The sequence below is a fragment of the Meles meles genome, chromosome 5, assembly GCF_922984935.1.
Source record: "Meles meles chromosome 5, mMelMel3.1 paternal haplotype, whole genome shotgun sequence".
Classification (NCBI taxonomy): domain Eukaryota; kingdom Metazoa; phylum Chordata; class Mammalia; order Carnivora; family Mustelidae; genus Meles; species Meles meles.
In genome coordinates, this window is record NC_060070.1 from 90,682,577 (window position 1) to 90,709,415 (window position 26,839).

General features: G+C 42.9%; 1 protein-coding gene across 2 annotated transcripts; it reads right to left on the bottom strand.

Annotated features, from left to right (window-relative positions):
- Positions 1-6,358: 6,358 nt before the first annotated feature.
- On the bottom strand, positions 6,359-24,934 carry MRPS10 (mitochondrial ribosomal protein S10). Of its 2 annotated transcripts, none has more exons than XM_046006813.1 (7): positions 24,879-24,934; positions 13,193-13,257; positions 13,031-13,103; positions 10,424-10,560; positions 8,689-8,797; positions 7,335-7,424; positions 6,359-6,880 (listed from the first exon to the last, which is right to left on the bottom strand). In XM_046006813.1, exons 1-7 carry the CDS (start codon positions 24,924-24,926, stop codon positions 6,800-6,802), a joined length of 603 nt encoding a protein of 200 aa, XP_045862769.1. In that variant the 5' UTR covers positions 24,927-24,934; the 3' UTR covers positions 6,359-6,799. The 2 variants fall into 2 exon arrangements, with proteins under 2 accessions (XP_045862769.1, XP_045862770.1); XM_046006814.1 differs by having other exon boundaries at positions 13,031-13,100; positions 24,879-24,932.
- Positions 24,935-26,839: the final 1,905 nt, after the last annotated feature.

Genomic DNA, 26,839 nt, shown 5'->3' on the forward strand with positions numbered 1-26,839 from the left:
CCAACCACTTCATTCCACAAATAATTCCCTTTCTCTGCTGCATCCTCAGCTTATCCTTCTCTAATGGATCATTCCTGTCTGCAAACTGCCTGAATATCACCTTTATTAAAACAGAACCAAACAAAAACCCTTCCTTGACTCCACAGTCAGGGTCCCATTATGGGGCGTCCAATGAGCCCGTACGCCTTTGCCTTCATGGGTCATAAGATAAATACTGAGTAAAAAAATATTAAATAAATATTAAACATATTTTATCACTCACTGGCATAAAGACGAACATAATCCAGTCGGGACTGCATTTCTTTCTCATTCTTCTGATTTTGAAAGAAATGAAACATATAGAAGATAGTAAAAATCCTGTGGGTCCCAGGCACTGTGCCTACCGCATCCCATTGCCTCTCTGGTACTGTGTTAATTTTGGCTCTTCTTCTAACAAAACTCCTTGTTCAAGATGCTCTTTTCCAAAAAATGGCACAGCAACAGATCTGGTCTCCCTCATTCCTCCCCTCAAGGGGAAGAGCCTACTTCTTCTCTTCCACTTGCATGGGACTTTGTGGCTATTCATTGGAGAGAATAGGTAAAAGGGACACTGGATGACTTTCAAAGCTTGGCTATCAAAAACGATCGGGCTTCTGCCTGCCTCTCCCTCAGGACTTGCCCTGGGAGCTCAGCCCCGTACTGTGGGAAGCCCAGAGCACCTGGGGGCGTTCTGGCTGGCAGCCCGCCTTCACCACCCGGAGCGTAGAGTGAGTGACTGACTCTGCAGATGACTCCGGCCCTCATCTTCCAGCCACTGCAGCTGATACCCCATGGGGCATGGTCCTCAAAGAGCCGTGACCGAGCTGTACTTCATGTGTGAAGTAAGTGTCACTGAAGCTACTAGGGGCTGGGTGTTTTTCAGGTAGGGATAGATAAGCGAACATTCTTAAAACTGTTCTGCATCCTCTTTTCTCTTACTCACTCAGCTTTTACTCCAACTGGACACTCATCCTTGTCACTCCAGGGAGAGGTGGTCACCAATGACCTACTTTCCTTACTCAATCTGCCAACAGATTCATCCCAGTTCAACCGATGAATTCCTTCCCTGAACCCTCCAGGTTTCAAGAACCCACAATCCTCTGATTTCACTCCAAACTAAACCGACCGCTCATGTCCTTTGCTCACACCTCCTCCTGTTTAACAAATCTCTTTCTGCTTGGGGCTCCCAGGCTTGTCGTCAGCTCTCCTCTCCCCTCCCCACGTTGCCATCCAGGTGCGCTCACTCATCCCGACATTACAAACCATTGGTAGGCTGATAGCTTCCAAATCCCACACTGCCGGCTGGACCTCTCTCCAGAACTCCAGATTACGAACGTAGCTGCCTACCGGACATCTATACTCAGACTGCAGACGCGCCAAAGCCAAAGCCAAAGCTAAAGCCAAATTCCTGATTTCCTTAGATGTCTCCCTGGAGCCTTTTCCACCTCTGTAACAGCATGACCATGTACCCAGCTGCTTAGGCCTAAAACGAGGAGTCGTTCTTCAATCTTTTCTTGCTCTTAGATCTCGTTTCAATCTACCAGTAGGCCGTTTCATCAGCTTCACCTCCAAACCATATTCTTACCATTCCTGCATCTCTTTTTTTTTTTTTTTTAAAGATTTATTTATTTATTTATTTGGCAGAGAGAGAGAGAGATCACAAGTTGGCAGAGAGGCAGGCAGAGAGAGAGAGAGAGAGAGAGAGAGGGAAGCAGGCTCCCCACTGAGCAGAGAGTCCGATGCGGGACTCGATCCCAGGACCCTGAGATCATGACCTGAGCCGAAGGCAACGGCTCAACCCACTGAGCCACCCAGGCGCCCACCATTCCTGCATCTCTTGTCTAGGCCGTGTCTCACACCGGTCCCTGCAGCAGGTCCTAACTGGTGTTTCTGCCCCCTTTCACAGTGCCTACCTAGCAGCCAGAATAGTGTGTTGTAAAGATCTGATCTGTCACTCTCCTGTCCCAAACCTTCCTATGGCTTCCCATTCACACTCAGATTTAAAACCACGCTCCTTCCCACAGCCATGATGTGTGACACGGTCAAGCCCTTGCCTACTTGGTCTTCATGCTCCTCAGCCCTTGTCCCCAGACACACCAAACTCAAGGGGCCTTACCATTGATTGTTCCTGCTGCCCGGACCGCTCTGCCCCTATGGCTTCACGTGACTGTCTTCTTGACACTCTTCCCACCTCAGAGAGCTATTTCCCAAGCCCACCTCAAGTAGCCATTCAAGTCATTCTGACACTGTCCTTTTATTTGCTTCATCATGCTTAACTCAATCTTATTCTCCCATCCCACCCCCCACTTATATGTTTTCTCCCCCAAGTCCAAGATCCTTGAGGAGAGGACTTTACCATATACATGGAATTCCCAGTGTCCACAACAGTGCTTGGCACATACAAGGAACTCAAATATTTATCGAGTCACTGAGCAAAGGGCTCAGCACACAGGGCTGAATGAATGGGAGCTCTTACTCCTAAATTTTATAGAGCAGCTCCCTTGATTCAAGAGTGGCTGGGTTCACGGGTAGCTGTTGATGTGACATGGCAATGGGATTCTAGACCTGGAAGAGGCCTTGAAGATCCTGTAGCCCAGAGATTTCCAACCTTTTCCCCACCACCTCACACCTGAAGACAGGTGCCCGACAGCTGCGGTGGCTCTGCACCCACAGCAGCTTAACGGACCAGTGTGAAGGGGGTGTCATTCCTGTTTCTTCATGCTTATCGAGATTTAAGCAATACTGAGGAGTGACTGCAGCACGGGACACATTAAAGTACTATGTGAACGAGGGGCGCCTGGATGGCTCAGTCGGTGAAGCACCTGCCTTCGCTCAGGTCATGATCCCAGAGTCCTGGGATCCAGCCCCACATGGGGCTTCCTGCTCAGTGGAGAGCCTGTTTCTCCCTCTCCTTCCTGTTTGTGCTCTTTCTCTCTCAAATAAATAAATAAAATCTTTAAGAAAACCACCAAAATTATGAATGAAATAACTCAATTTAACCTCTGGTCAAGGGAACTACAATGCAGTTGGCTACTTCCGTATGGGTCAGTTGCCCATGACCTGCCCTTAAATACCGCTGAGCTGTTGAGGTATAAATATGCCATCTGAAAGAGGATTAGGAGCCATACAGGGAAATGATAGCTGGAAGCGAGTAACAATAGCAACGATTTAAGGAGGGCAGGGTTAGGAATTGAGCGGGGATTTGCAGAGAACGCTGGGGATTCCACGCAGTCAGCTGTTAAGACTGGCTCCAGGAATAACGTCTGGGAGCTACGAGCCAGAATCTGCTGCGCCCTGGACGGGCCTGGCCTGAAGTCCTACTGTAAATCGTCTCCATGCCAGTTGTCTTGTGACCCAGTGAGACCCCCCCCTGCTGAAGCCTCAACTCTCCTGTCGCCCTCCTCGGACATTAGGACCAGTGTTGGCCCTAAGACCACAGGGATTACACTTCCTGCCTTTATTCATACACATTTACACCTTTTATTCTTCAGATATTTTCTCCCTAATCAATCTCACTTTTTTTTTTTAAGTCAGCTCCACCCATGCTCAGCCTGGAGCTCAATGCGAGGCTTGAACCCACTACCCTGAGGTCAAGACCTGAGCTGAGATCAAGAGCCGGACATTTGGGGCACCTGGGTGGCTTTCGGCTCAGGTCATGGTCCCGGGTCCTGGGATGGAGCCCCACATCCGGCTCCCTGCTCAGTGGGGAGCCTGCTTCTCCCTCCCTCTCTGCCTCCTTTTGATCTGTCAAATAAATAAATAAATAAAATTAAAAAAAAAAAAAGTCAGATATTTAACTGACTGAGGCACCCAGGTGCTCCCTATCTCTTTACTTCCAAGCTTTAGGGAAATGAGTACGTTTTGCTCACATACAAGGGGAAATGAATTTGGGTTTTAGGTTTGAACCTTCTGCATTTAATACGTGGACATCCGAGTACTTCCTAGCCTTTCTAGACTGTCCCTGCCTTTACCTGGAACTCACACTGATCAGTTCCACTTTTGGTCTGTTTCATCTCTGCACTGGAAGGGTGACTGAGTGGGCTAGTCATAACTTGGTTTCCCCTCCTGTAAAATGGAGGTAATTACTGTAACTCCTTTATTGGGTTGTTATGTTAAGATTAAGTAAGATAGCATCTGTAATGACTACGTAAAATGCTTGGCATAATGGGTGGTAGTGAGTATAATAAGCATGTTACGTGTTTTCTCATCTAAATTAACCCTCGCATCAACTTCGGCAAATAAATAAGACTTTGTAGCCACTCTAAGTGTTGTCCTCTTGGAGATATGAGGTCCTTTCCAGCTGGGTCTTAACCAGTCACTACAGCACGCAAACACCTGGAGCCTCACTGGATTGGTACTGCTGTCCCGTAACTGCTACTCTGTAGTGGATGTCTATTATCCACCAGGACGACGCGAGGTGCTTCTCAGCAATCTAATTTAACACTCCTAAACCTTAATAAGTAGGTATTATTTCCTACATTTTCCTAATGAGTAAACTGAGGCTCTGACAGGGTTAAGTAATCCGCCCAAGTTTAAAGCAGTTAGGGGGTTGAACTCTTACCTCAGGTCTGACTCCAAAGTCTGTGTTTTCTCCACTCTGCTACTCACTCAAGTTGTGGTAAAACTAAGTAATATAATGTAGGAAAGGAGCAATGGTAGCTTTAACAAGTAGAAATGCTGGGAAATTAGACTACTGGCTGAAAATAATTGCCGTATGTATTTCCTGTGGCATGTTCAAGCAGCCAAAGGAACCTGTCAGTGATTTGCTTTGAAAGCATCAAAACCAGGCCCTGAATGAGTCTGATCTGTGGAGGTCTGTCAATACCTTTAAACAGATGATAACATTATTTTACTTAGTATAAAAAGAAAATATATCTCAGACCAGAGAGAGCAACAATGAAGCCAGGATTACACCTCAGTAAATTAAAAAAAAAAACCAAAACACCTCACTTCCTACCTGCCTTGTGGTTCATTCCATCAGGTCCTTTTCTCTCATGACCTACCTTCCCCAAACGGACAAAATATGGTACCTGGGTATTAATTCTGATTTTTGGAATAGACACTTTTCTTAGGAGACCCAATTAAAAAGGGCCTGTCAGGATGAAGAAATTACCTTGTTTCTATCAAGAAGCAGGTTTCAAATATGCCAAATACTTTTGTCAAAGAAATACCACTAAGTTTTTATTATGTATGTAGTTTATTTGTATATTCACCTTAACACAAGATTTTAATATGTAATTTGAAGTGCTAAGCTAAGTAATCTGGTTTATAGACTGATTTAGGCAGAAACCAGCTCTAAGGAGATGCATACCTTTGAAAGAGCTCACACGGACCGTCACTGGAGGCGAGTTTGCAATAAATCACCTTAGGATACAGGGATTAATACTGTCAGTAAAAAAAAGGCTTAAATGATCCATGTTTAAGAATTTCTTTTGAAGTAAAAAGAGGTCACAGATTGCGACTTTGCTAGATACAGTTCTGTTACATCACTCTTGTTTTATTGACTAGTTCTTGATGTCGAGGCTTAGACCTGGGATAAGCGTGCCTTACGCACTCGTGAATGATGCCATCGACCACCGAGCGGGGAACTGAGTGAGGTCACGGGCACAAGGCTGTAACTCTTTTCATGTTAATGACAGCACTGGAAGTCTGACGCCTAAGCAGTGTGCATTCAAAGCGCGGATACCTGAGAGTGGGCCAGGGAAAAGGGACCCGGGATGCCAGTTTAAGGGCAAAAAACTAAGAAGTCATAACGACCCCAAAAATGGGAAGGAAACCGCAAAAAGACACGGATCGGATTGTGCTGTAGAAAGGAAACGAATCGCTCCCTTGGGGTCCCTATACCAGCAGTTCCAGCACATGGTAGCTCTGCCTCTTTCAGGCTTTTAACTCTGATTTAATTTCATGGAAAAGTAGACCTCTCCAAAGAGAAAGAATGCCATTTACCAAAAGAAAGAGGCCTTGTCAACATGGGGTTTAATAAGGAAAAATATTTATCTGTGCCCTGTACAGTTTTCAAAAGCCATCATTTCCATTTACTGTTTGGTATTTTCTACAGTGCTGGTTACAGAGCTAACAAAAGCCTCCTGAGTGAATGAATCACAGGATGAAAAAGGTGATACAGTGATTTCTCAAGAGCTCAGATTCCATAACAGTGAGCCTTCCAAGCGGCCTGGTAAGGGTCTGGGCCACAAGAGGAGTTCAGTGCGTGAGATGCTGCCCACTACATTCATGTTCAAGAACGTCACGCTTAAATGAGGTAAAATTTGGAGATTACCATCCCCAAACTAGCATTTGCCAGCTAGCACTGAGGTAAATGGGAAGAACTTTAACTGTTCGGTATTAAACTAACCGAGTTAACTGAAGGTTCCTTCTAGGTGGCTCAAAAGGGAAAATGTGCATAAGGAATGTTTCAAAGATTGACTTTCAGATGAAATGATACAGATTAAAATCAGCGTGATCTAATCACTGAACAGTAACAGAGTAACAAAATACAAACTCGATTCTCTTGGCACAGAGCAGCAGTCAAAGTGGTTTGCTCACATTTGTTAAAATCAGAATGAAATGATGAGTGTACAGAAGAACAGGTCAAGTGGTTTTTCACTCTAGTCCAGTGTGTCACTGAAGTCCGGCCCCTTGCTGTGAGCCGATCAGGGGCATGTGCGCTCACGTGGGCCCCACGGAGCGGTCAGGTAGGCTCATGGTCGAGCCTCTCTATCTCAACATACATTTCTGACCTCCTCTTGGCTCCAAGGCCAGCACCAGCAGACTCGCTGAGACTTTAGGACTTGCCTTCTTTTTCTTCTGGTACCATTTCCCAGACTGGCTCCTTGATATGTTCTGGTAACTGTTCTAATTTGGTCTAAAAAGAGAAAAACAGAACTATAACATAATGTGGACTTCACTGAACTCTTTGGCCACAGATGGGATTTATTCATTTTGTTCCCTCAAGTCCTCTTGTTTTCTTTTTCCCTCTCGCTCCCCCTTATCTCTGTGTAGGGCCCTCCAACAAGGAGAAGGAACCTGGACGGTGTACAAAACACTCTCACACAGATCCCTCAGTGATCTTCAGGGGCTGCCAATGAATGTGGCCCCTCTGTCCACAACTACTAAGCGGGAGGAAGATCAGGGACAGCTTGGGGAGGACGTGGGCTGTTGGCGCTGCGCAGGGAGGCAAGGACCCCCACCACAGTGGCAACTCAGCCCCCAGTCCGCCTCAGACACTCTCCGCCAGTCCGCAGGCCGGGACGGGGCTGTGAAGTAGCAAAACAATAATACACACCTTTTGCCAATGGAGCCAGAAATTCAAGTCATACCTTTGTCACTTCCATAGCAACTCCTTCAGGTAAGTTACGCTGAATATATTCCAAGTAGACATCTGCTGTACTTCCAGTTAGATGTTCTAACTAAAATTTCAAACATGAAATTGGTTCACATTATGCTGTTAAAGCAGAATTTTTTTTTTTTTTTTTTAAAGTAAAAGCAGTATAGCCTTTCCTTTCTCTATGAAATCTTACAGGGAATTCCAACTTTGTTTTTTTTAAGACAGAGAGAAAGCGTGAGCACAGGTGAGGGTGGGAGGGGCAGAAGGAGAGGGGAAGAGAATCCCGAGCAAGCTCTACGGGCAGCGCACAGCCCAGCTTGGGCTTGATCTCATGATCATGAGACCACAACCTGAGCTGAAATCAAGAGTCAGACACTTAACTGATTGAGTCACCCAGGTGCCTCCAGAATTCCAGCTTACAAGGAAAAAAGTATTGGGGTGTCTGGGTGGCTCAGCTGGCTAAGCAACTGCTCTTGGCTCAGGTCATGATTTCGGGTTCCTGGGACTGACCCCACATTGGGATCCCCACTCAGGAGGGGAATCTGCTTGTCCCCCTGCAGCCCCTCCTCCCTCCACTCACATACAGACTCTTGCTGATAAATAGATAAAATCTTTACAAAAATAAATAAATAAAAGGAAATAACTACAGATCTTCTGGTTGACTGAAAGGGGCGAGCACAGCGCACTGGATACCTTAAAACCAGGGCTCTGTGGAACCCAGCCAGCAAGTGCGATTTGCTTGCATTTGTTTTCATGACATTTACTAATCATTTACTATGTAATGGGAGCATTCTAAGTGCTTTCGATAAATACCTCATTTAATCCTCACACTAACCTTACGAGATGCATACCAGAATCGCTCTCATTCCACAGATGCGGGAACTGAGGTGCAGACCACACTGCTGGGACATGCCAGTACTTGGACCTGACTCCAGAACCCTTGCCTCCTTAACCACAAGACCACGCTGACCCGAACGGATGCACAAACGAGTTAACTGATGAAGAAAAACCTTCCTGCTTCCCGTTGTGGACATGGAAAACCCACTAGTATGTGAGAAGAATCACTAGAACTATGTAGAAACTTAACTAGAATTTATGAAATATAAGCCAAATCCTTCCAAGGCTTCATACGGTATGAAAATTAGCATAATCTGCATTGCTGAGCCGAAGTACGAACTGCTCTGAAGGATGGCTGTGAGTCTCATTTCTTATCATTTACCTTTTCTCCAGCCAAAAGTCACGGGCTGACAGAAAGTCCACCCAGTCAACGTCAAAGGACAGTTACGGGGTGCTAGTGTGAAACCCCGGGCATTTCAAAAATGCGTCAATGTCTGAAATTAACTCACCTCTAAACATCGGTAAAGTGTTCTCATTTCATACTGAACTCTGTGCTTCTTGAAAATATGCACTGATTTGAGAAGAGTAAATCGCTCTATTTTCCTTGGAGGTTCATGTCTGAAAAATCAATGGGCAAAACAACATACTAAGCTAAGTGATGTTAAAACCTGAGTCACCGATAGCAAAGCATGATTCCACAATTTCGTAGGTGGGGCTCATAATTATAGGCATTAGCTACCACTTACAGACTTGCAGCTGTCAAGACTGTCACGCGTTAACAACTGCTGTCATAAAGCTCAGGCCAAAGTAAACACAGCAGACGGCAAGGGGAACAAATATCCCACAGACCCAGAACTGAGCCTTGACGTGCAAGGGCACAGTGTATGCCTCCGGCTCTTACCCGCCACCCCCACTTAGTCCGGTTGTGGCCAAATGTATGAACTGTGAAGAGTGGAACCAGTGTGTTGTGATCTGCAAATCCACCAATAACCACGAAACTAAGTCTTTGATGGGAAAGGTGTGGGTTCCTTCTGTTTTCTTACAAAGCAAGCCTGGCAAAGCCCTAAATGGGCCTTGCTCAGCACCAGAAGGAGCAGGTGACAAAAGAGGTGCAACAGCGCCCCCCGCTTATCCATGGTTTTGCTTCCAGCGGTTTCAGCCGCCTGTGGCCAACCACAGTCCCGAAGCAGGTAAGTCCTTCTGAAAGAGTCAGTAGGTTAAGAGCAGCCTAACGTGACATCACAGTGCCTACAGCACTCAGCTCACTTCGTCTCGTTGCCTGGGCAACTCATCATCTCCCATCATCCCAAGACTGAGTACAGCACAAGAAGGTATTCTGAGAGAGGGCGAGAGAGACAGCACATTCACGTAACTTTTACTACAGTATATTGTTGCAACTGTTCTATTTCATGACTGGGTATCGTTGCTAATCTCTTGCTGTGCCTAATCTATAAATCACTTCAGCACAGGCATATAGGTGTAGGAGAAAAAACGACATGCAGGATTCAGTGCCCTTCACAGGTCTAGGCACCGGCTGGGGGTGCTGAGTGCCCTCCATGGACAAAGGGGAGACTACTACAGTTATGTTTGACCCAGCAGTGATTTCAAGGTCATCTGAAGCTTGCCTTGCTCCTGAGTGAAATGACTGGGTAAGTGATGTTTCCAAAGGCAGTTTTGAAACAATAGCTATTAGCAAAGACCATCAGAGTCTTAAAAGATTAATTTTTCACCTAATTCACCTCCCTGCCCCATGGAGTCTCTAGATATTAGGGCTTTGTGGGTCTCCTTATGTCTGTGCAATTGCTAAAGAAAGGATTTCCTTTATTTTCCTTGTTCACTTGTTCTAGTTTTTTAAAATTCTAGTAGACAGGAATCCTGATTAGGATAATACAACAAACCTAAACTCTACCCACTATGAGTTTCTATGCTATCTTAAGGCCTCAGACCTACCTGGAATCAGCACCATTTCTCAGGTTGATCATGTTATAGCGCTAAAAGGTCAGATTAGGAAAGATCATACTTATGCTTTATTTTTTTTTAGAAGATTTTATTTATTTATTTGAGACAGAGAAAGAGAGAGCGAGATCATGAGTAGGCGGGAGGAGTAGAGGGAGAAGCAGACTCCCTGCTGAGCAGAGACCTCCCCCCTCCCAATGCAGAACTCAATTTCAGGATCCTGGGATTGTGATCCCAGCCAAAGGCAGACGCTTAACTGACTGAGCCACCTAGGCACCCCATACTTACACTTTAATAGAGATACCAAGTTCTTTCGCAGCAAGCACTGCAAAATATTCGTAACTGTCCAATACAGCCTTATCATGGCCTTTTACTAAAACTGACAGGCGCTTATATAATGTATCTGGTTCATCAGAGATGGTTATCTACAATTTTAAAATGAAAAAGAAAAGTTTTAGTTATGCTTCCTCTAGTATTTATAATTGGAAAATTTCATGTATTATCCTCAATTGAACAATTTCAGAGTTTACTAATAAATGGGGCAAAAAATGCTGAGTAACAGCTTAATACTATTAGCTTAATTACATAGCTACTTTAACATTCAGATCTCCACAATGACTCTTACAATCCGTTAAAATACAGTTTAAATCAAAAGGACTTTCAAGCAACCTACAAAGTCTCTAATGGAACCTTCTAACTTCATAGTTATTAATATTTGATCCTGATATTGACATCTGATCCCAAATACATAATGGGAAACGACTTTGGGGTCTGTTAAAGTAGCCTGGTGAGAAGGTCAGAAGACGTGGACTGGGAATTAAACTGCCACTTCCAGCTAAGTAACAACAGGCAAGTCCCAGGATTTCACTGCACGACAGTTTGCTCATATATAAAATAGGATCATCCTTATGCTAGAGTCCACAGCATTTCTGTGGCCAAGAAATAAGAAAACACAGATGAAGTGCTTAGAAATTACAAAATGTTGTTACACAATGGCAAGCTATTGCTATTCATATTTTTACTAGTTTTTTTTTTCTTTTCGATTTTGTTAGAGTGAGAGTGCACAAAGCAGGGGACAGTGGCAGGCAAAGGGAAAAGGCTTCCTGCTAAGCAAGGAGCCCAGTGCAGGACTCGATCCCAGGACCCCAGGATCATGACCTGAGCTGAAGGCAGACGCTTAACTGAAAAGCCACCCAGGCATTCCTTATCAGGTTTTATTCACGTATGTTTTGCTTGCCCTAATAGAAAAATTACTCATTTCTAATTAAAATGTTATGGCACTGACTGTACATTTAACTTCTCCCTCTTCCACTCTAATACTTAAAGATCTTAGGAATAATGGGTCTGACATTTCTGACTTTCTTCCAAGAGATGAATTACATTCACCTTCCTTTGTCCATTAGACCAGTAATTTATCTTACTAATCCAATGATTCAGGGTTAAATTACTTCACTCCTGAAAGGAGATCTACTTATTAACCAGGAAGCTACCTAGACATTTACTCTCAATTACCCCAAATACAGTCGCTGGAAGAAGAGAATACGCTGATATTCTGTATCATAACTCGGGGGACTAGGGAAAGGGAGTAGAACTCCAAGATGTGTTCTGTTTTGTTTTTTATTAAAGATTTTATTTATTTATTTGACAGAGATCACAAATAGGCAGAGAAGCAGGCAGAGAGAGAGGAGGAAGCAGGCTCCCTGCTGAGCAGAAAGCCCGATATGGCGCTCGATCCCAGGACCCTGGGATCATGACCTGAGCCGAAGGCAGAGGCTTTAACCCACTGAGCCACCCAGGCGCCCCCAAGATGTGTTTTGATTGGTCCTTACATGGCTTTAAATATAGTCTGAACCCGTTGTGATAGGAAAAAATCAAGAGATTTTGAATAAAAATTTGATTTCAGGTTAGCTTGGAAAACTTAAGACATCTCTAGTCTAACTTCCCACACGGCAACAAGTGGCTAGAGTAAGTGGCTTATAAAGGGCATAGCCTGTCACTGTGCCCACACCACCACCTTTCCTTATAGGCTTGCCCATGCGAACACCCGGCATGGAGACCCAGGGTTCTTCTGTACTCTCACGGAAAGAGATCCAGTATCTATTCAGTGAAAACAAATCAAAAGAGCAGTACATTATGTATAGCGGAATTCCAGTTTGTGAGCACATGCATAGAGAGGATGGTTACACACAGATAAATGTCTAGAAGGAGTCATACCGAACGGTTAACAAGGGATTATTGTTTGAGGGGTGGAACTGAAAAGATCCAGAATTTGTAAGGACTGTTTAAACCACAATTTACACAAAAAACTGGGTTGATAAATTATGGTTCTTATTTAAAGGAAACAAGGTTACACAGCTACTTCTAGATTTTCTTTGCCAGTGGTAATGCTCTTCCTTGCTGTGAACAATAAAGGACTGTCCAGGCCCAGCCCCAATGCCTTCAAAGACTTGAAGCCTCCAAGAAAAACATTTTCTATAACATAATATGAAGTATTTTGCATCATTAATTATGACTACTCGTCACACTGTGCTGAGCTAAAGCTAAAGTCTGCTTCTTCTCACAGTAATTAGTTATTTGGGGTAAATAACTGATTCCTTCACCCTCTGAAAGATGATATGAGCATGCAGAGACATTAGAGTACTTCACTCAGGCACACCGTGCCCCTGCCAGTATTCCAAAACAAAACATTTTTGTCTATAAGGTGTTTGGGAAACAGCATCAAATGAAATAAGGAGAAAAATCTATTGCTAATATAGCTCTTTATCAAGAAATAGGAAGTACATGAGTGCTGTGAAGTGTATAAACCTGGTAATTCACAGACCTGTACTCCTGGGGCTTATAATACATTATATGTTAATAAAAAATTTTAAAATAAAAAAAATAGGAAGTACATACCTTAGGCTTGGTCAAATCCTTGGGAATATCAACATGTAGGTTTGAAAACTGTACCCATTTCATACTGGTACTGCTATGTGTGGAAACAAAGGAAAAACCCAAGTGATATAGCACAAAAGCCCATTTCCTTATTCAATTTAGCATATCTAATCACATACTTACAGGAGAAAGCCACCATTTCTGGCTGTACTGCTCTTAGAAGGGTTTACAGAAAAATTCCTTGAACCCTAAAAAAGGGGGGGAACATGTTTTAGAATTAAAGTCAATCCTTAAACATTCAGTTTCCACTAAAAAAAAAAAATCAAAAGAGGTACAATGCTTCAAATTAATGACTATCTCATTATTTCAGATAAAGATACTAGGGTAACTAAAATGCCAGATCAGATTTCATTTAAAAACAAGAGGACAATGAAAGAGTTGATAATCAAAACAAATATTCAAAATACTACAGCATCTGTATCTCTTAAAGCTTCAGAGTAAGAACTTTTTAAAAAAGCACTTTACGGGGCGCCTGGGTGGCTCAGTGGATTAAGCCGCTGCCTTCGGCTCAGGTCATGATCTCAGGGTCCTGGGATCGAGCCCCGCATCGGGCTCTCTGCTCTGCAGGGAGCCTGCTTCCTCCTCTCTCTGCCTGCCTCTCTGCCTACTTGTGACCTCTCTCTCTGTCAAATAAATAAAATCTTTAAAAAAAAAAAAAAATAAATAAAAAAATAAAAAAGCACTTTACACAGAAACACACAAGCAATTCTCACACTGAAAGGACATCTATGATCTAAGTATGTGGACATCAAGGAAAAAGCGACTTCATTTTCCCATTTTTTTTAATAGATTAAATGTACTACAATATAATACTTACCTTGCCTATTTCTGAGCAAATCTCTTTTTAATTTATTTATAAGAGTTGAAATAAGAATTCTAAAGTACCCTTTTTGCGAAGCTTTCATACGTCTTTTCTACTCTAAGTTTCTTGGCTTGGCTGGGAGATTTATAAATAAACTGAAAAACAGTGAAACACACATCATCTTACACCACCGCTGTACCTCATACTCCCAACAATCCAGCCTTTCCACATCCTTTATTGTCAGCTCCCCCTGGTGGACAAAACTTCTAGCTGCAGGACACCTATGGTACTATATCTAATAATGTAATTTGCCATCTGTTTCCCTTTTGAGCTTTCCTGAGATTTAAAAATGTAACCTGGGAGGGGTGCTGGGTGGTGCAGTCAATGAAGCATCTGACTCTTGGTTTTGGCTCAGGTTGTGATCTCGGGGTTGTAAGATCCCAGCCCTCTATGGGACTGTGTATTAGCAGGAAGTCAGCTTAAAACACTCTCTCTCTGCCCCTCCACCCCATGCTTGCTTGATCTCTTTCTCTAAAATAAGTAAATAAAATTAAAAAAAAAAAAGATTTTATTTATTTATTTGAGAGAGAGAAAGCAAGACAGATCAGAGAAAAAGGGAGAAGCAGACTCCCCACTGAGCAGGGAGCCCAATGCAGGGCTCAATTCCAGGACCTTGAGATCATGATCTGAGCCCTAGGCAGACACTTTACCGACTGAACCACCCAGGACCCCAATAAATAATCTTAAAAAAAAAACAAAAAAACCTGAGGAAGTACAGTATAGTTAGACCCTCAAAAATACTCAGAAAATGAAAATAACACTTTAGTACAATAAAACTTAAAACAACTGAGGGTCACCTAAGTATGTTTTAAAGCCTACTTACTTACTCTTAGCTTACTGTCCTGTCCCCCCCCACCCCACCCCACTGCCATACCCAAGAATGGATGCAAACCAAAACTTTCATACTCTCCCTTGGATGAAGGGCGAAAAACAAAAAGAAAGGATATTAGGCAATACAATACAAAGTAGTAGGAGGTGAGTGTTGTTTGCCCACACACAATCACAGTTCCTCTGCCTCCCTCCCTGCATGTATGCCAGAGATCCCACAATCCATGTGCAAAAGCACCATAGGTCTGGGTACCTGGGTGGCTCAGGCAGTTAAACATCTACTCTTGACTTTGCCCCCTCTCTCTTAGCACAGATCTAAGCAATAGGACACTTTCATATTCTCCAAATATAAACCTCTGCTTTTAAAAGTTGGAGCCTAGGGACGCCTGGGTGGCACAGTGGGTTAAGCATCTGCCTTCAGCTCAGGTCATGATCTCAGGGTCCTGGGATCAAGCCCCACATCGGGCTCCCTGCTCAGCGGGCAGCCTGCTGCTCCCCCTGCTTGTACTCACTCTCTGACAAATAAATAAATAAAATCCTTTAAAAAAAGTGCTGTTATAACCACAAATCAATTTTTAAAAAAATATTTATTTTATTTATCTGGAGGGAGGGGCAGAAGGAGAGGGAGAGAGAATCTCAAGCCGACTCTGCACTGAGTGTAGAGCCTGACATGGAGCTCGATCTAACAACACTGAGATCCTGACCTGAGCAGAAACCAAGAGTTGGATGCTTAACAGACTGTATCACCTGGGTGTCCCCAACAAGAAAAGATGCTCACTGAATTTTCCCAATGAAAAACCATCACTCTGAACTCTTGTCTTCCATTGGACAAAACCCCTCCCAACTTCTTCCTTTTTCTCCATAAACTATTTCTCTTCTTTGTTTCTGGGACTTGTCCATGGTTTTGCAATAACTTGCATGTCCCAAACTGCAATTCTCTGTCATTCCCAAATAAACCAATTTTTACTGGTAAAATAACTTTCATTTTTAAGGTTAACATTATTTGGTGATCAGAAATGGGATCCAGAAATATTCAACAACTTTGAGGCTGGTGAGCAAACAGGTGCCAGGGCACACAGAGCCAATGAAGCTCGCTGTTCTCTTACCAACCCTGGAGTTGGAGGCTAAGTTTTTCCTGGACTTCGAGCTCTACTCTCTGCGTTTTGAGCTCTCCAGGATCTGTTTTAAGGCTCCGTCCTTTCAGAGAGTGCTGGTCTGACCTTTGGACTGACTGCTCTTTGGAACCAAACGGTTCCCGTTGGAACTGTGCCTGCTTGGAATGGAAGTGTGTTAGTTTTGGTCCACCTCCTTTCCAGAACTGGGCTGTTCCTACTGGTTCCGTGCTGGCCTTTGGTCCGATTCCTTTGGAACCTGGATGTTCCTGTTGAAACTGTGCTGTTGAGGAATTTTTCTTTTTTTACTCTAGAGAAAAACCTCTAAGAAATAGGATCCCCGTAATTAAAATGCTTTGAGGGCAGCTCCCCTTCTGAAATACTGGTGGTTTTATGTTTAAAAGCTGTGGTTCTTCCTCCTGACCATCTCTAACTGTAGTTACTGACTTAATCAAAAGAAATTTAGAATTTCAATGGCCATTATGGGAACTTCTGATTTCCTCCCAACTAAACCAGGCAGCCAAGTCTCTAAAACTGTCAAAACTGAATGGGATGCCTATTTTGATTGGTATCTTAGAGCTTCCAAACATTATCAAGGAATCTAAAATTGCCTCTCTGCAAAATACAATTTCTAGACTAACTGCGGCAAAGATAAAAAAGTTCCTGAGGTCTGAGGGATGCCCTCCCTGCCCAACTCCCAGGAGTGTGGCAGCCACTTTATGCTCAGGCCCCCCGGTGGTGTCATCACCCTCCTTCCCCTTGTGGCGCCTCTAGCTCCTGCACACCCTCAACCTCCCTGTTCTAATTCTCTCACCAAACTTTCTTTTGCATCCGAACCTCAGCCTGCTCCGTCCTCCACTGAACCTATTAAAACCTGCCCCTTTAAAGTTAAATCTTTTTACTTTAAAAAAAAAAAAAAATTTTTTTTTTTGAGAGAGAACATGCATGTGCCCAAGCGAGGGAGGGGCAGAAGGAGAGAATCTCATGCAGACTTCCCGATGCGGGGCTTGATCTCACTACCCCGAGATCACGACCCAAGCTGAAATCAAGTCGGACACTTAACTGCCTGAGCCACCCAGGCGCCCCTAAAGTTAAAATCTTCTGAGGATCCAAATAAAACCCAAATTTCTTACGTTCTCTAGAATGATGCTGAATTGAGAGCTACAGTTGAAGTTTCTTGCAGTGACTGAGAACCCCCACAGGTTTGCACATAGTTATTAAAACTTACCAACCTGGCTTCTCAGATTTTTTAGAAATTAGTCCATATGCATGTTGATGAGGGCTAAGCCAAATACTGGCTGTAGCTAGCCTGATGGGAATATCTCCAAAGGAGTTTAGACAAACAGACCCCTAACTTTTGCTAAGATGCTAGAACATTTGCTGGAAATCTCCACCAAGCAATTACAGTAGCTTTTCCTAAGCCTGTAGATTGGAACAAAATTCAGTCTCGCATACAAAAGCCTGGTGAACCTGTTCATGACTACTGTAATTGATTTCAGATTGTTTTCAAAGAAAATTCTGGTCTTCTTTTTCATGTTGAATCTATCAGAGTAGCATTTAGCTATGTTTCTTCATGGGCTGAACTGGGCTAACTCTTTTAGGTAAAGAAACCAAGATGGAGTGGGAAACTGCATCCACTCCTGATTTAGTTAATTTGGTAAACCAACTTGCTAGTACCCTAGGGCAGTCACCTAAAAGAAAGACCACTAAAATTCTTAACTTTTTTTCCATCTTCTTCATTTTTTTTCTTTTTTAAGTAGGCTCCATGTCCAGCATGGAGCCCAATGCAGGGCCTGAATTCATGACCCCAAGATCAAGATCTGAGCTGAGATCAAGAGTTGGACAGTTACCCAACTGAGCCACTGAGGCATCCCTAAATTCTTAATTTTCAACTCTAACAAATGAATCAAAAAATTTCTAGTTTCTGCTATTATTGCAAAGAGCCAGAACACTGGAAAAAAGGTTACCATCATAAGTGCTCCAGGTGTCTTCAGCCCTCTATAGCTAGCCTTTCCAATGGCTTCGAGGAACTATAGGGGCTCTTCCCCAAAATCCCTCTCGATTCTCAGAGAAACCACTGTTCAGTCCAGGAATAAAATCTTTGTCCTTAATGACACCAGAGCTACACTCTTGGTGCTCAGTCCCAGTACTGCAAAGCAGTTCCTCCCTGCCTTAGAGTTCTAAAATGGTTCAAACAACTCTCTAATAAACTTCACCAGTTTCCTGTCTCTGAACCAGTTCCCGTTGGTCTAGGTCCACTGGGAGATACAAACCCTTTTCTCCTTAGTTCCTCTGCTCCTAGTCATTTACTGGGCTAAGACTTTTTTAAAAAATTTATTTATTCATTTTAGAGAGAGAAAGATACAGAGACATGGCATGAGCAGGGGGAGAGGCAGAGGGAGGGAGATGCCCTGCTGAGCCAGAAGCCCAACCCGGGACTTGATGGCAGGACCTAGAGATCATGAGCTGAGCTGAAGGCAGCTGCTTAGCCATCTGAGTCACTCAAGTGACCCGGGGCAGGACTTTCTTTCCTTTTTTAAAGATTTTATTTATTTATTTAACAGACAGAGACCACAAGCAGGAAGAGAGGCAGGCAGAGAGAGGAAGGGAAGCAGGCTCCCCACTGAGCAGAGAGCCCAGTGAGGGGCTCCATCCCAGGACCCTGGGATCATGACCTGAGCTGAAGGCAGAGGCTTTAACCCACTGAGCCACCCAGGCCCCCCAGGCCAGGATTTTTTTTTAATAAATGTATCATGCTGGAATTCCTTTCTCCCAAAAGAGGGAAATAATTCTAGAATTTGACAGTAGTAACCACAATGGCCAACAAGGCAGATTAAATGACCTTTTGACATTTTTTATTTGCTCCACGTCTGTCTGTTAGCACTGTGGTTGCATCTGGTGACACTGTTTGTCCCTATTGGGACAAATCCTCTTTCTGGACAAAATCCTCAACTGATAGGTAGAATCTACAGTGTACTTCCCAAGATTCAAACAGATCCCTCAACCCTCTCCCCAGAATTGATGAGTACCTTATAAATAAAGAAGCCCTGGAAGGCATCAAGCCTGTAACAGCAGATTATAAAGCTCAGGGCCTTATTATCCCCTGCGCTAGTCCTAGTTACTACCCCTTTTGACCTATGAGAAAACCCAGTGGCCAAGGATGGAGGTTTGTCTAGGGCCTCTGAACAATACACTGTTATCCCTTGGCACCCTGTTGTTCCTAACCCCCACATGCCGCTGACAACCATTCCCAATGAAAGCAAATTTTTCAATGTAACTGAAAGGCAGAGTGTATTTTTTAGTATTCCAGTTGGTAAGGATAGCCAGTATCTTTTTGCTTCCACTGGGAAAGGTTGGAAAGACACCTGAACAGTAAGGCCTCAGAGCTGCACAGAGTCCTAACTTTTCACCAACCTTAAAAACGGATTTGGATGACTGTTTTCTGTAGGCTCTACATTGTTATGTAGGTGATTTGCCTTTCTGCTGCCCTTCTCAAATCTCTTCTCAGTAAGATAGCATCTACCTACTAAAGCTTTCGGCCTTGGCCTTAAAGGAACACAAAGCCTACAAAGGGAAAAACTGCAATTTGCTCAAACTCAGGTTCAATACTTAGAGCACCTGATCTCAGATCAAGAACTACATTTGGTTCCAGGGAGGACTCATACCATCCTAAACTTCCCCAAACCTAAAAAGAAGTGCCAATTACGAGGTTTTCTTGGACTGGCTGGCTGCTGCTGAAATTGGACTTGGAAATTTCTTTTATGGCTCACTCTCTATATGCTTTACTAAAACAAAACAACAACAAAAAAAAACACCAAACCCAATCCTATCATTTGGAAAAATCAAGAAGACAAAACTTTTGGGATTTTAATAAAGCCCTCTGCCCTCAGACATCCTAATTACCAACTTCCCTTTACTCTTTGTATATGGAGGGGAAAGGAACACCCTTGAGAGTACTCATCCCAAAACACAGGGACCATGATGGACCCATCGGGTACTGTAGCCAATAACCAGACCCTGTAGCAGGATATCCCCCTAACTTCTGAGCCATTCTGGCCACTGCACTTAATTAAGGCCACCGAATAAAAAAATCAAGGGAGGGGCGCCTGGGTGGCTCAGTGGGTTAAGCCTCTGCCTTCAGCTCAGGTCATGATCTCAGGATCGTGGGATCGAGTCCCGCATCGGGCTCTCTGCTTGGCAGGAGCCTGCTTCCTCCTCTCTCTCTCTGCCTGCCTCTCTGCCTACTTGTGATCTTGCTCTGTCAAATAAATAAATAAAATCTTTAAAAAAAAAAAATCAAGGGATTCCCCTTTAACTATCCTTGAATTTTGGCTAAGGGTAAAGCTGCAAATTTATACCAATAGTCAGTATGTCTTTGGGGTAGTTCATAATTTTGGAATGTTAGGAAGCAGGCAAGAAGTTTCCTGGGACACCTGAGTGGCTTAGATGGTTAAGCATCTGCCTTTGGCTCAGGTCATGATCTTCATGTCCTGAGATCAAGCCCCACGTCAGACTCCTAGCTCAGTGGGGAGTCTGCTTCTCCCTCTCAGTCTTTCCCCCTGCTTGTGCTCTTTCTCTCTCTCAAATGAATGAATAAGAAAATATTAAAAAAAAAAAAAAGTTCCCTAATCTCCAATTTATCCCCATGATAAATTAACAACATTTCCTATTTCCAATTTATTCAACACCATACTTTGGCTGGCTGCTGTTACTAAGGTTCCGAGGCATTCCAGACTCAACTCCCTGGGCACCAAATGAAACCACCTCACTACTACTTTCAACAAAAATACTGCTTTCAAAGAAATCAATAGCCAAACCTCTGTCGCGGTCCAAAGGGATGTTCCCCAAAATGATAATCTGGAAAAATTAACCAGAGATACCCAACAGTTGGTCCCACAGAGGGAAAAACAATATTGGAAAGAGAGTAATTATTGGCTTGATAAAAAGAGAACTGTGGTTTGGAACAAACAACAATCTGACCTTACCAGAAATTCTAACATTCCCACTACTAACCACTGCACATGCATTAAACCATTGGTCTACTGACAAAATGACAGCATCACTAACTAATATATATGGGGGATTTTTTTTTTTTTTTTTTTTAGAGAGAGCAAGCATGGGGAAAGGAGAACAGGGAAAGTCAAAGGTAGAGGGAGAGAGAGTCTTTTTTTTTTTTTTAAAGATTTCATTTATTTATTTGACAGATCGCAAGTAGGCAGAGAGGGAGGAGGAAGCAGGCTCCCTGCTGAGCAGAGAGCCCGATGCAGGGCTTGATCCCAAGACCCTGGGATCATGACCTGAGCTGCAGGCAGAGGCTTTAACCCACTGAGCCACCCAGGCGCTATGTGGGAAATATTAATAAGGGCGCAAAAAATATCTACCTCACTCATCCCACCTGTCCAAAGTGCAATGGAAAGAAATCTGTTCCCAAGAATTTCACACTAGTCCTCCACCTCATGGATATAAATATGCTTTAGTCATGGTTTGTATGTTTCTCACTGAACTAAAGCTTTTCCTTATAGACAGGCCACTGCTTCTTCTGTGGCTAAAATTCTGCTGGAAAGGATTACTCCTACTGGGGAACCCCTCTTGAACTTCAGAGTGATTGGGGAACCCATGTTACCAGTCAGGTGCTTTAACACGTCTGTGCTGGGGGCGCCTGGGTGGCTCAGTGGGTTAAAGCTTCTGCCTTTGATTGACATTTCAGAGTATTTAGAAAAAATTAGTTTTCTGCTTTCTGATTATGCAGAATTTAAACTTAAGGAAAAATTTTACTGCTTTTCTTAAAATAAGGGATAACTGTAGCCACTACTGTTTCACCTAAAGCAATAAAAAAAGATCAGAATCCTGTTTTTTCAAACTACTGAAAAAGGACTTTTACTATATTAAATGTTTAGTAAGCTAATAAGTAAATGTATCAAATTTGTTTGGACCATCTGTGATAAATTCTAAAGCTCTCAAGATAGTTGGCATGTTAAAAATTTTAAACTTTAATAACATTAAGTTTACAGATAACGATTAAAAAATCTGTAAATGGTTAAAAAAAAAAAAAAAAGCTTCTGCCTTTGGCTCAGGTCATGATCCCAGGGTCCTGGGATCGAGCCCCGCATCGGGCTCTCTGCTCCGCAGGGAGCCTGCTTCCCCCTCTCTCTGCCTGCCTCTCTACCTACTTGTGATCTCTGTCTGTCAAGTAAATAAATAAAACCTTTAAAAAAACAAACAAACAAACAAAAACAAGTCTGTGCTGTTTGACTGGTTTTATAACACTTTTATTGTATACATACCATCTTCAGGCCTCAGGGTTAGTTAAACTCACTAATGGTACTATTAAGACTTAATTGGCAAAATTTGTAGAGACTCTCCCAATACCTTGGCCGAGAGACTGTCGTTGGTCCTTCTGAATCTCAGATCCACCCATTCTGGAACTTAGACTCTCACTCTCTGAGCTAGTCACAGGATGCCCAATGCACCTGATCCCTGCCTCCTTGACCCACAACTAATACAAGGATATATACTTCGTATTATAAAGGCCTAATTACTTCTATTAAAAACAACCATACTTTGGTCGAGCAATCTCTTCACAGTGCACTCCTGGGAGACAGATCTTAATCATCACACTTTGCAACCTGGAGATTTCATCTATTGGAAAAGATACATCCGGAAAGACTCCCTTTAACCTCGCTGGAAGGGACCTCATCAGCTACTGCTAACCAACCCTTATGCTGCCAGACAGACTGCTGGGTTCACATGACACATCTTAAGAAAGCATCAAACACTGACTGGACCTGCCCACCATCTGATGAACTAAAAGATTTCCCCAAACTGAAGTAGATAAATTTGAAGAAACAGCTTTTTAAAGATGTCCAGGCCAGGCCTGTATACCTTTTCCCATTTACTTCTACTATCTCTTTTGTGGAAAGAAAATGCCCTTGTCTGCATTTTGCAAACCCTCGTGAAAGGGGGAAACCTCTTCCTTTGATTATGGCCTTTTGAAAACAGCCGCATCATGATCCTATGTCAAAAAAACCTTCCACATGCTTTTTCTGAAGGGTGAGACAGTTCAGCATTCACAAGTCTCTTTGTTCATCTGGACTTTTAACTGACTCTGGCATCTTATCCAAATTCACGATCTCTGAATTTGCAACCTTATGTGCTGTAATATTGGATGACATTTGGTTCCAAACAGTTCTTTTGGGATAACAATACTGCTTTCATTTATCTTTGAAGTTTTACTATTTTTGTAAAAAGTCCATTAGTCATTAGCTTCATGTTTATGACTACACTGTATCTTCCCAAATGCACTCAGTTAATTCTTTCAGAGTGTTCTTGCAGCCTTCACTATTTTGTCTTCGTGGCTAAGTTAAGCAGGGACTTCAGGAGGCATACATGGCCCCAGGTTTGCCTTTGTAGGGGTAACTTTCCTCCCCTAAGTTGGAATAAGTGCCAATAAATATTTCTGTTGGCTACCTTCAGACTTAGGGTAGAACCATCATACAATCTGAAATTGTTACAACACTTCTTTTGTTTTGTGCAATTACTTAAGTTTTGTATTTAGCCTGTCCAACTTTTGTAAAAGCGATGTAACCAATAAGGAGATGATCTCCAATGCTCACAAGCTTGATAATGTCTTGACAGATGGAAATGCCTGAGCATTCTCCCTTCCACCCCTCCTTGTTACTTGAATGTGACCTCAGTAGGTTTCCAATCTATAGCTTCCCTCAGACATAAGACATGGGAACCAGGAAAAGTCCTTCCTGGCACTGAGGGACACAACCAGTAAACATGGAAACCTGACTCCCCAATCAGCAATGCTTTTGGAGAAAGATCTTAATCAAAATGAGATGTAAAAATGAAGGGAAACCTCACTCAAGTAGACCTGGTGGCTAAAAGGGGGACCCACACTACTTAAAATCAATCACAGGAAGAACTGCCAATTACAGTCCTCAAGAGAAGAATCATCAACAGAAAAGAAAGATCAATTACAGGCCCCAAGAGAAGAAGATGTACACTGAATCTTCAAGAAATTGACCACCCTGCAATTCAGCCAAGGAGAAACCATCTTCACCCCGAACTCTCGCTTTTCTCCACTGGACTTCCATTCAAAACAGTCCCTCCTGACTACTTTCTTCTTTGTAAAATAATGTGCCTCTCCTTTATCAGCAGACTTACCTATAGTTTTGCCATGGCTTGCATGTCCCAAATTGCAATTCTGTTAATTCTTGAATAAACTCATTTTTGCTGGTAAAGTAACTTTTATTTTTGAAGTTAACAAGAGACATACAAAAACAGAGAACACAGCCACTCTTACAACAAACTCTGAAAAACTTAGTTATCGCTCCATAAAAAAGTTAATAAACATAAGCTAATTTTATTTTTAAACGAATAAGCATTTTTAAGACTCTCAGTTTGATTTTCTAATAAGCTACATAACCATAGCTAAAACCCACAAAAACAAAAGCTCTTTGGAGTCCTCAACCACTTTTAAAATGTTAAAGGAGTAGCGAGACTAAATATTTTCAGAATCACTGCTTAAGTTTTTGCTTTGTCTCCAAAGAACGGCAGAGAATCCTTAACCCATTCCTAAGACTTCAGCGACTTTCATCTAATCTCACAACCTCCAGGTATCAGAAAAGCATCACAATTTGGTTCCACGAGGGCTCTAAGACCTTGCACCAGTTCAGCCCCTAATTTTACCGAGGCAATCATTCTCTGACATTCAGTTTATTTTGTAAACCTGAAAGCAGGGGTTTGAAACATATGCTGTTCAATATTCTTTCCAGCTCTGACATACTGTGATTCTTGTTCCCGCCTTTGTCCTGAATCTTATGTTTTAACCCGTGAGAGAATACGAAATAAAACCAGCCCCTTTCTCGCCACCTTCCGGCAAAGCCCCAGGATGCGGAGTACATATCGGAGAAAATTCCAGATGGCCACAACGACATCTGGCAATCAGATTTTGTGGCTACTAACATGTTAGGTGGCTTAGCACCCCCAGCCCGCCAGGTACCTGCCAGAGACGCCGGCACATGGAGCCGAACGCTCCCCGCGCCGCCATCTTGCCTCCAAGGCCTCCCAAGGACTGCTTCCGGGGTCACGGCCGCGCCCTCAGGCCATAGAGTTCCGCTAAAGGAGAGAGTGTAGCCTTGCGTTCCGGCACAGAAACAACCATAGAGACTTTATTCCACGCTTTTTGAGGGTGGGGATGAGAATAAAGCCGATTTCCCTAGGGTTGGCCGACTAACCGATGCTCCGTTATTGATAACATTGCATCAACCCATGTCTAGATTGTTACCAAGTTCCTTAAATGTTTCCTCTTCAAATCCTGTTTGCTTTATGTAGTTCCTATTTTGTTGGACGCAACATAATACATGCTTTGAAAAATATATGTTAATATATTAGCAGCAATTATTTCTGGGTAGTGGATTATCAATGGTTGATTTATTTTCCTATTTCTGTATTTTTAAAATTTTAACAAAATTTGTATTTCATTAAAAAGAAAAGTACCAGGGGTGCCTGGCTGGCTCAGTCAGCGGAGCATGTGGCTCTTGATCTCAGGGTTGTGAGTTTGAGCCCCATGTTGGGTATAGAGATTACTTAAAAATAAAATCTTTGAAAAGAAAAAGAAAGAAAGTAAAAGTACTTTACTTCATTTCAATAGCCTTGCTATGTTCTGTAATCGTATATTCCTTCCTCACACCATTTAACATTTTTGTGCCCCACCCCCTGCCATCCTGCACAACACTGTCCTATAGATCTTCTGAAGTCTTCATTTCCTTATGTTACTTTAGGATTTCAGAATTTACAATTGTTGCCATTACCCAGTACCACAAGCCAAAAAGTTTTACAACTAAAAAATGGTTATTAATGTCCACCATAATTTAGCTCCAACCCTTTTGAACTGGGGTTTGTTGTAATAGAAGTCTCTTACATTTGTGTCATTCTCTAAGCTTTATTTTCCCCAGGTGTTTTCACATATGCAATTCAGCATAATGGAAAACTCTAGACTTAAAATTGGGAGATCTGGGTTTACCACTTAGCTGAATGACTATGGGCAAGTTACATATATCAAGTTTCTCATATATCAACTAGAGATGATAATAATCGTTCCCATTTCAAATAGTTGCTATGCAGGATAAATGAAATGCTGATGTGTGAAGGTTTGGTATAATGCCCAGCACATAATGATGCAAGCTAAATATCCACTATTTGCAACATAAAGTTTCTTCTGGGGCACCTGGATGGTGCAGTCGGTTGAGCATCTAACTGTTGGTCACTGCCTGGGTTGGGATCTAGGATTCATGGGGTTGAGCCCTGCATTGGACTCTGTATGTGACCAGGAGTTGACTAGAGATTCTCTCCCTCTATCACCCCCCCAAATCAATCAATCAATCAATCTTTCTGTCAATCAATCAATCTTCTATCTCACAGGCCTTGCAAGATTGTTGAGTGGATTAGGGATGCCTGGGTGGCTTAATTGTTAAGCGTCTGCCTTCAGCTCAGACCATGATCACAGGGTCCTGTGATGAAGTTTTGCATCAGGCTTCTGTTCAATAGGGATTCTGCCTCTCCCTCTGCCCTCTCCCCTGTTTGTGTGCATTCTCCATCTCTCTCAAATAAATAAATAAAACCTCTTAAAGAAAAAGATTGTTGAATGGATTAAAAATAAAAAGATCAAGTTTATGAGAACATTTTGTACCATCTAACTAAGGTACTATGCAAATATATTCTCTCCCCTCCAAGTAGGTTATCACTCACGCTACTTGGCAGGAAAGAGAACCAAGGAAGAAGTAGCATGATTTTCCCAACATCACACAAATTGATGAGGATAGGAACAGAAACCAGTTTTGGAGCCCCTCAGACTAGCCTCTTTTCACTAGAAGTCTGTCCACGTGGCGGTGTGGCAGAAATGTACAGATGTTTCTACACCAGAGCGTGTAAACACCACACCTTACACCTGTACTCTACTGT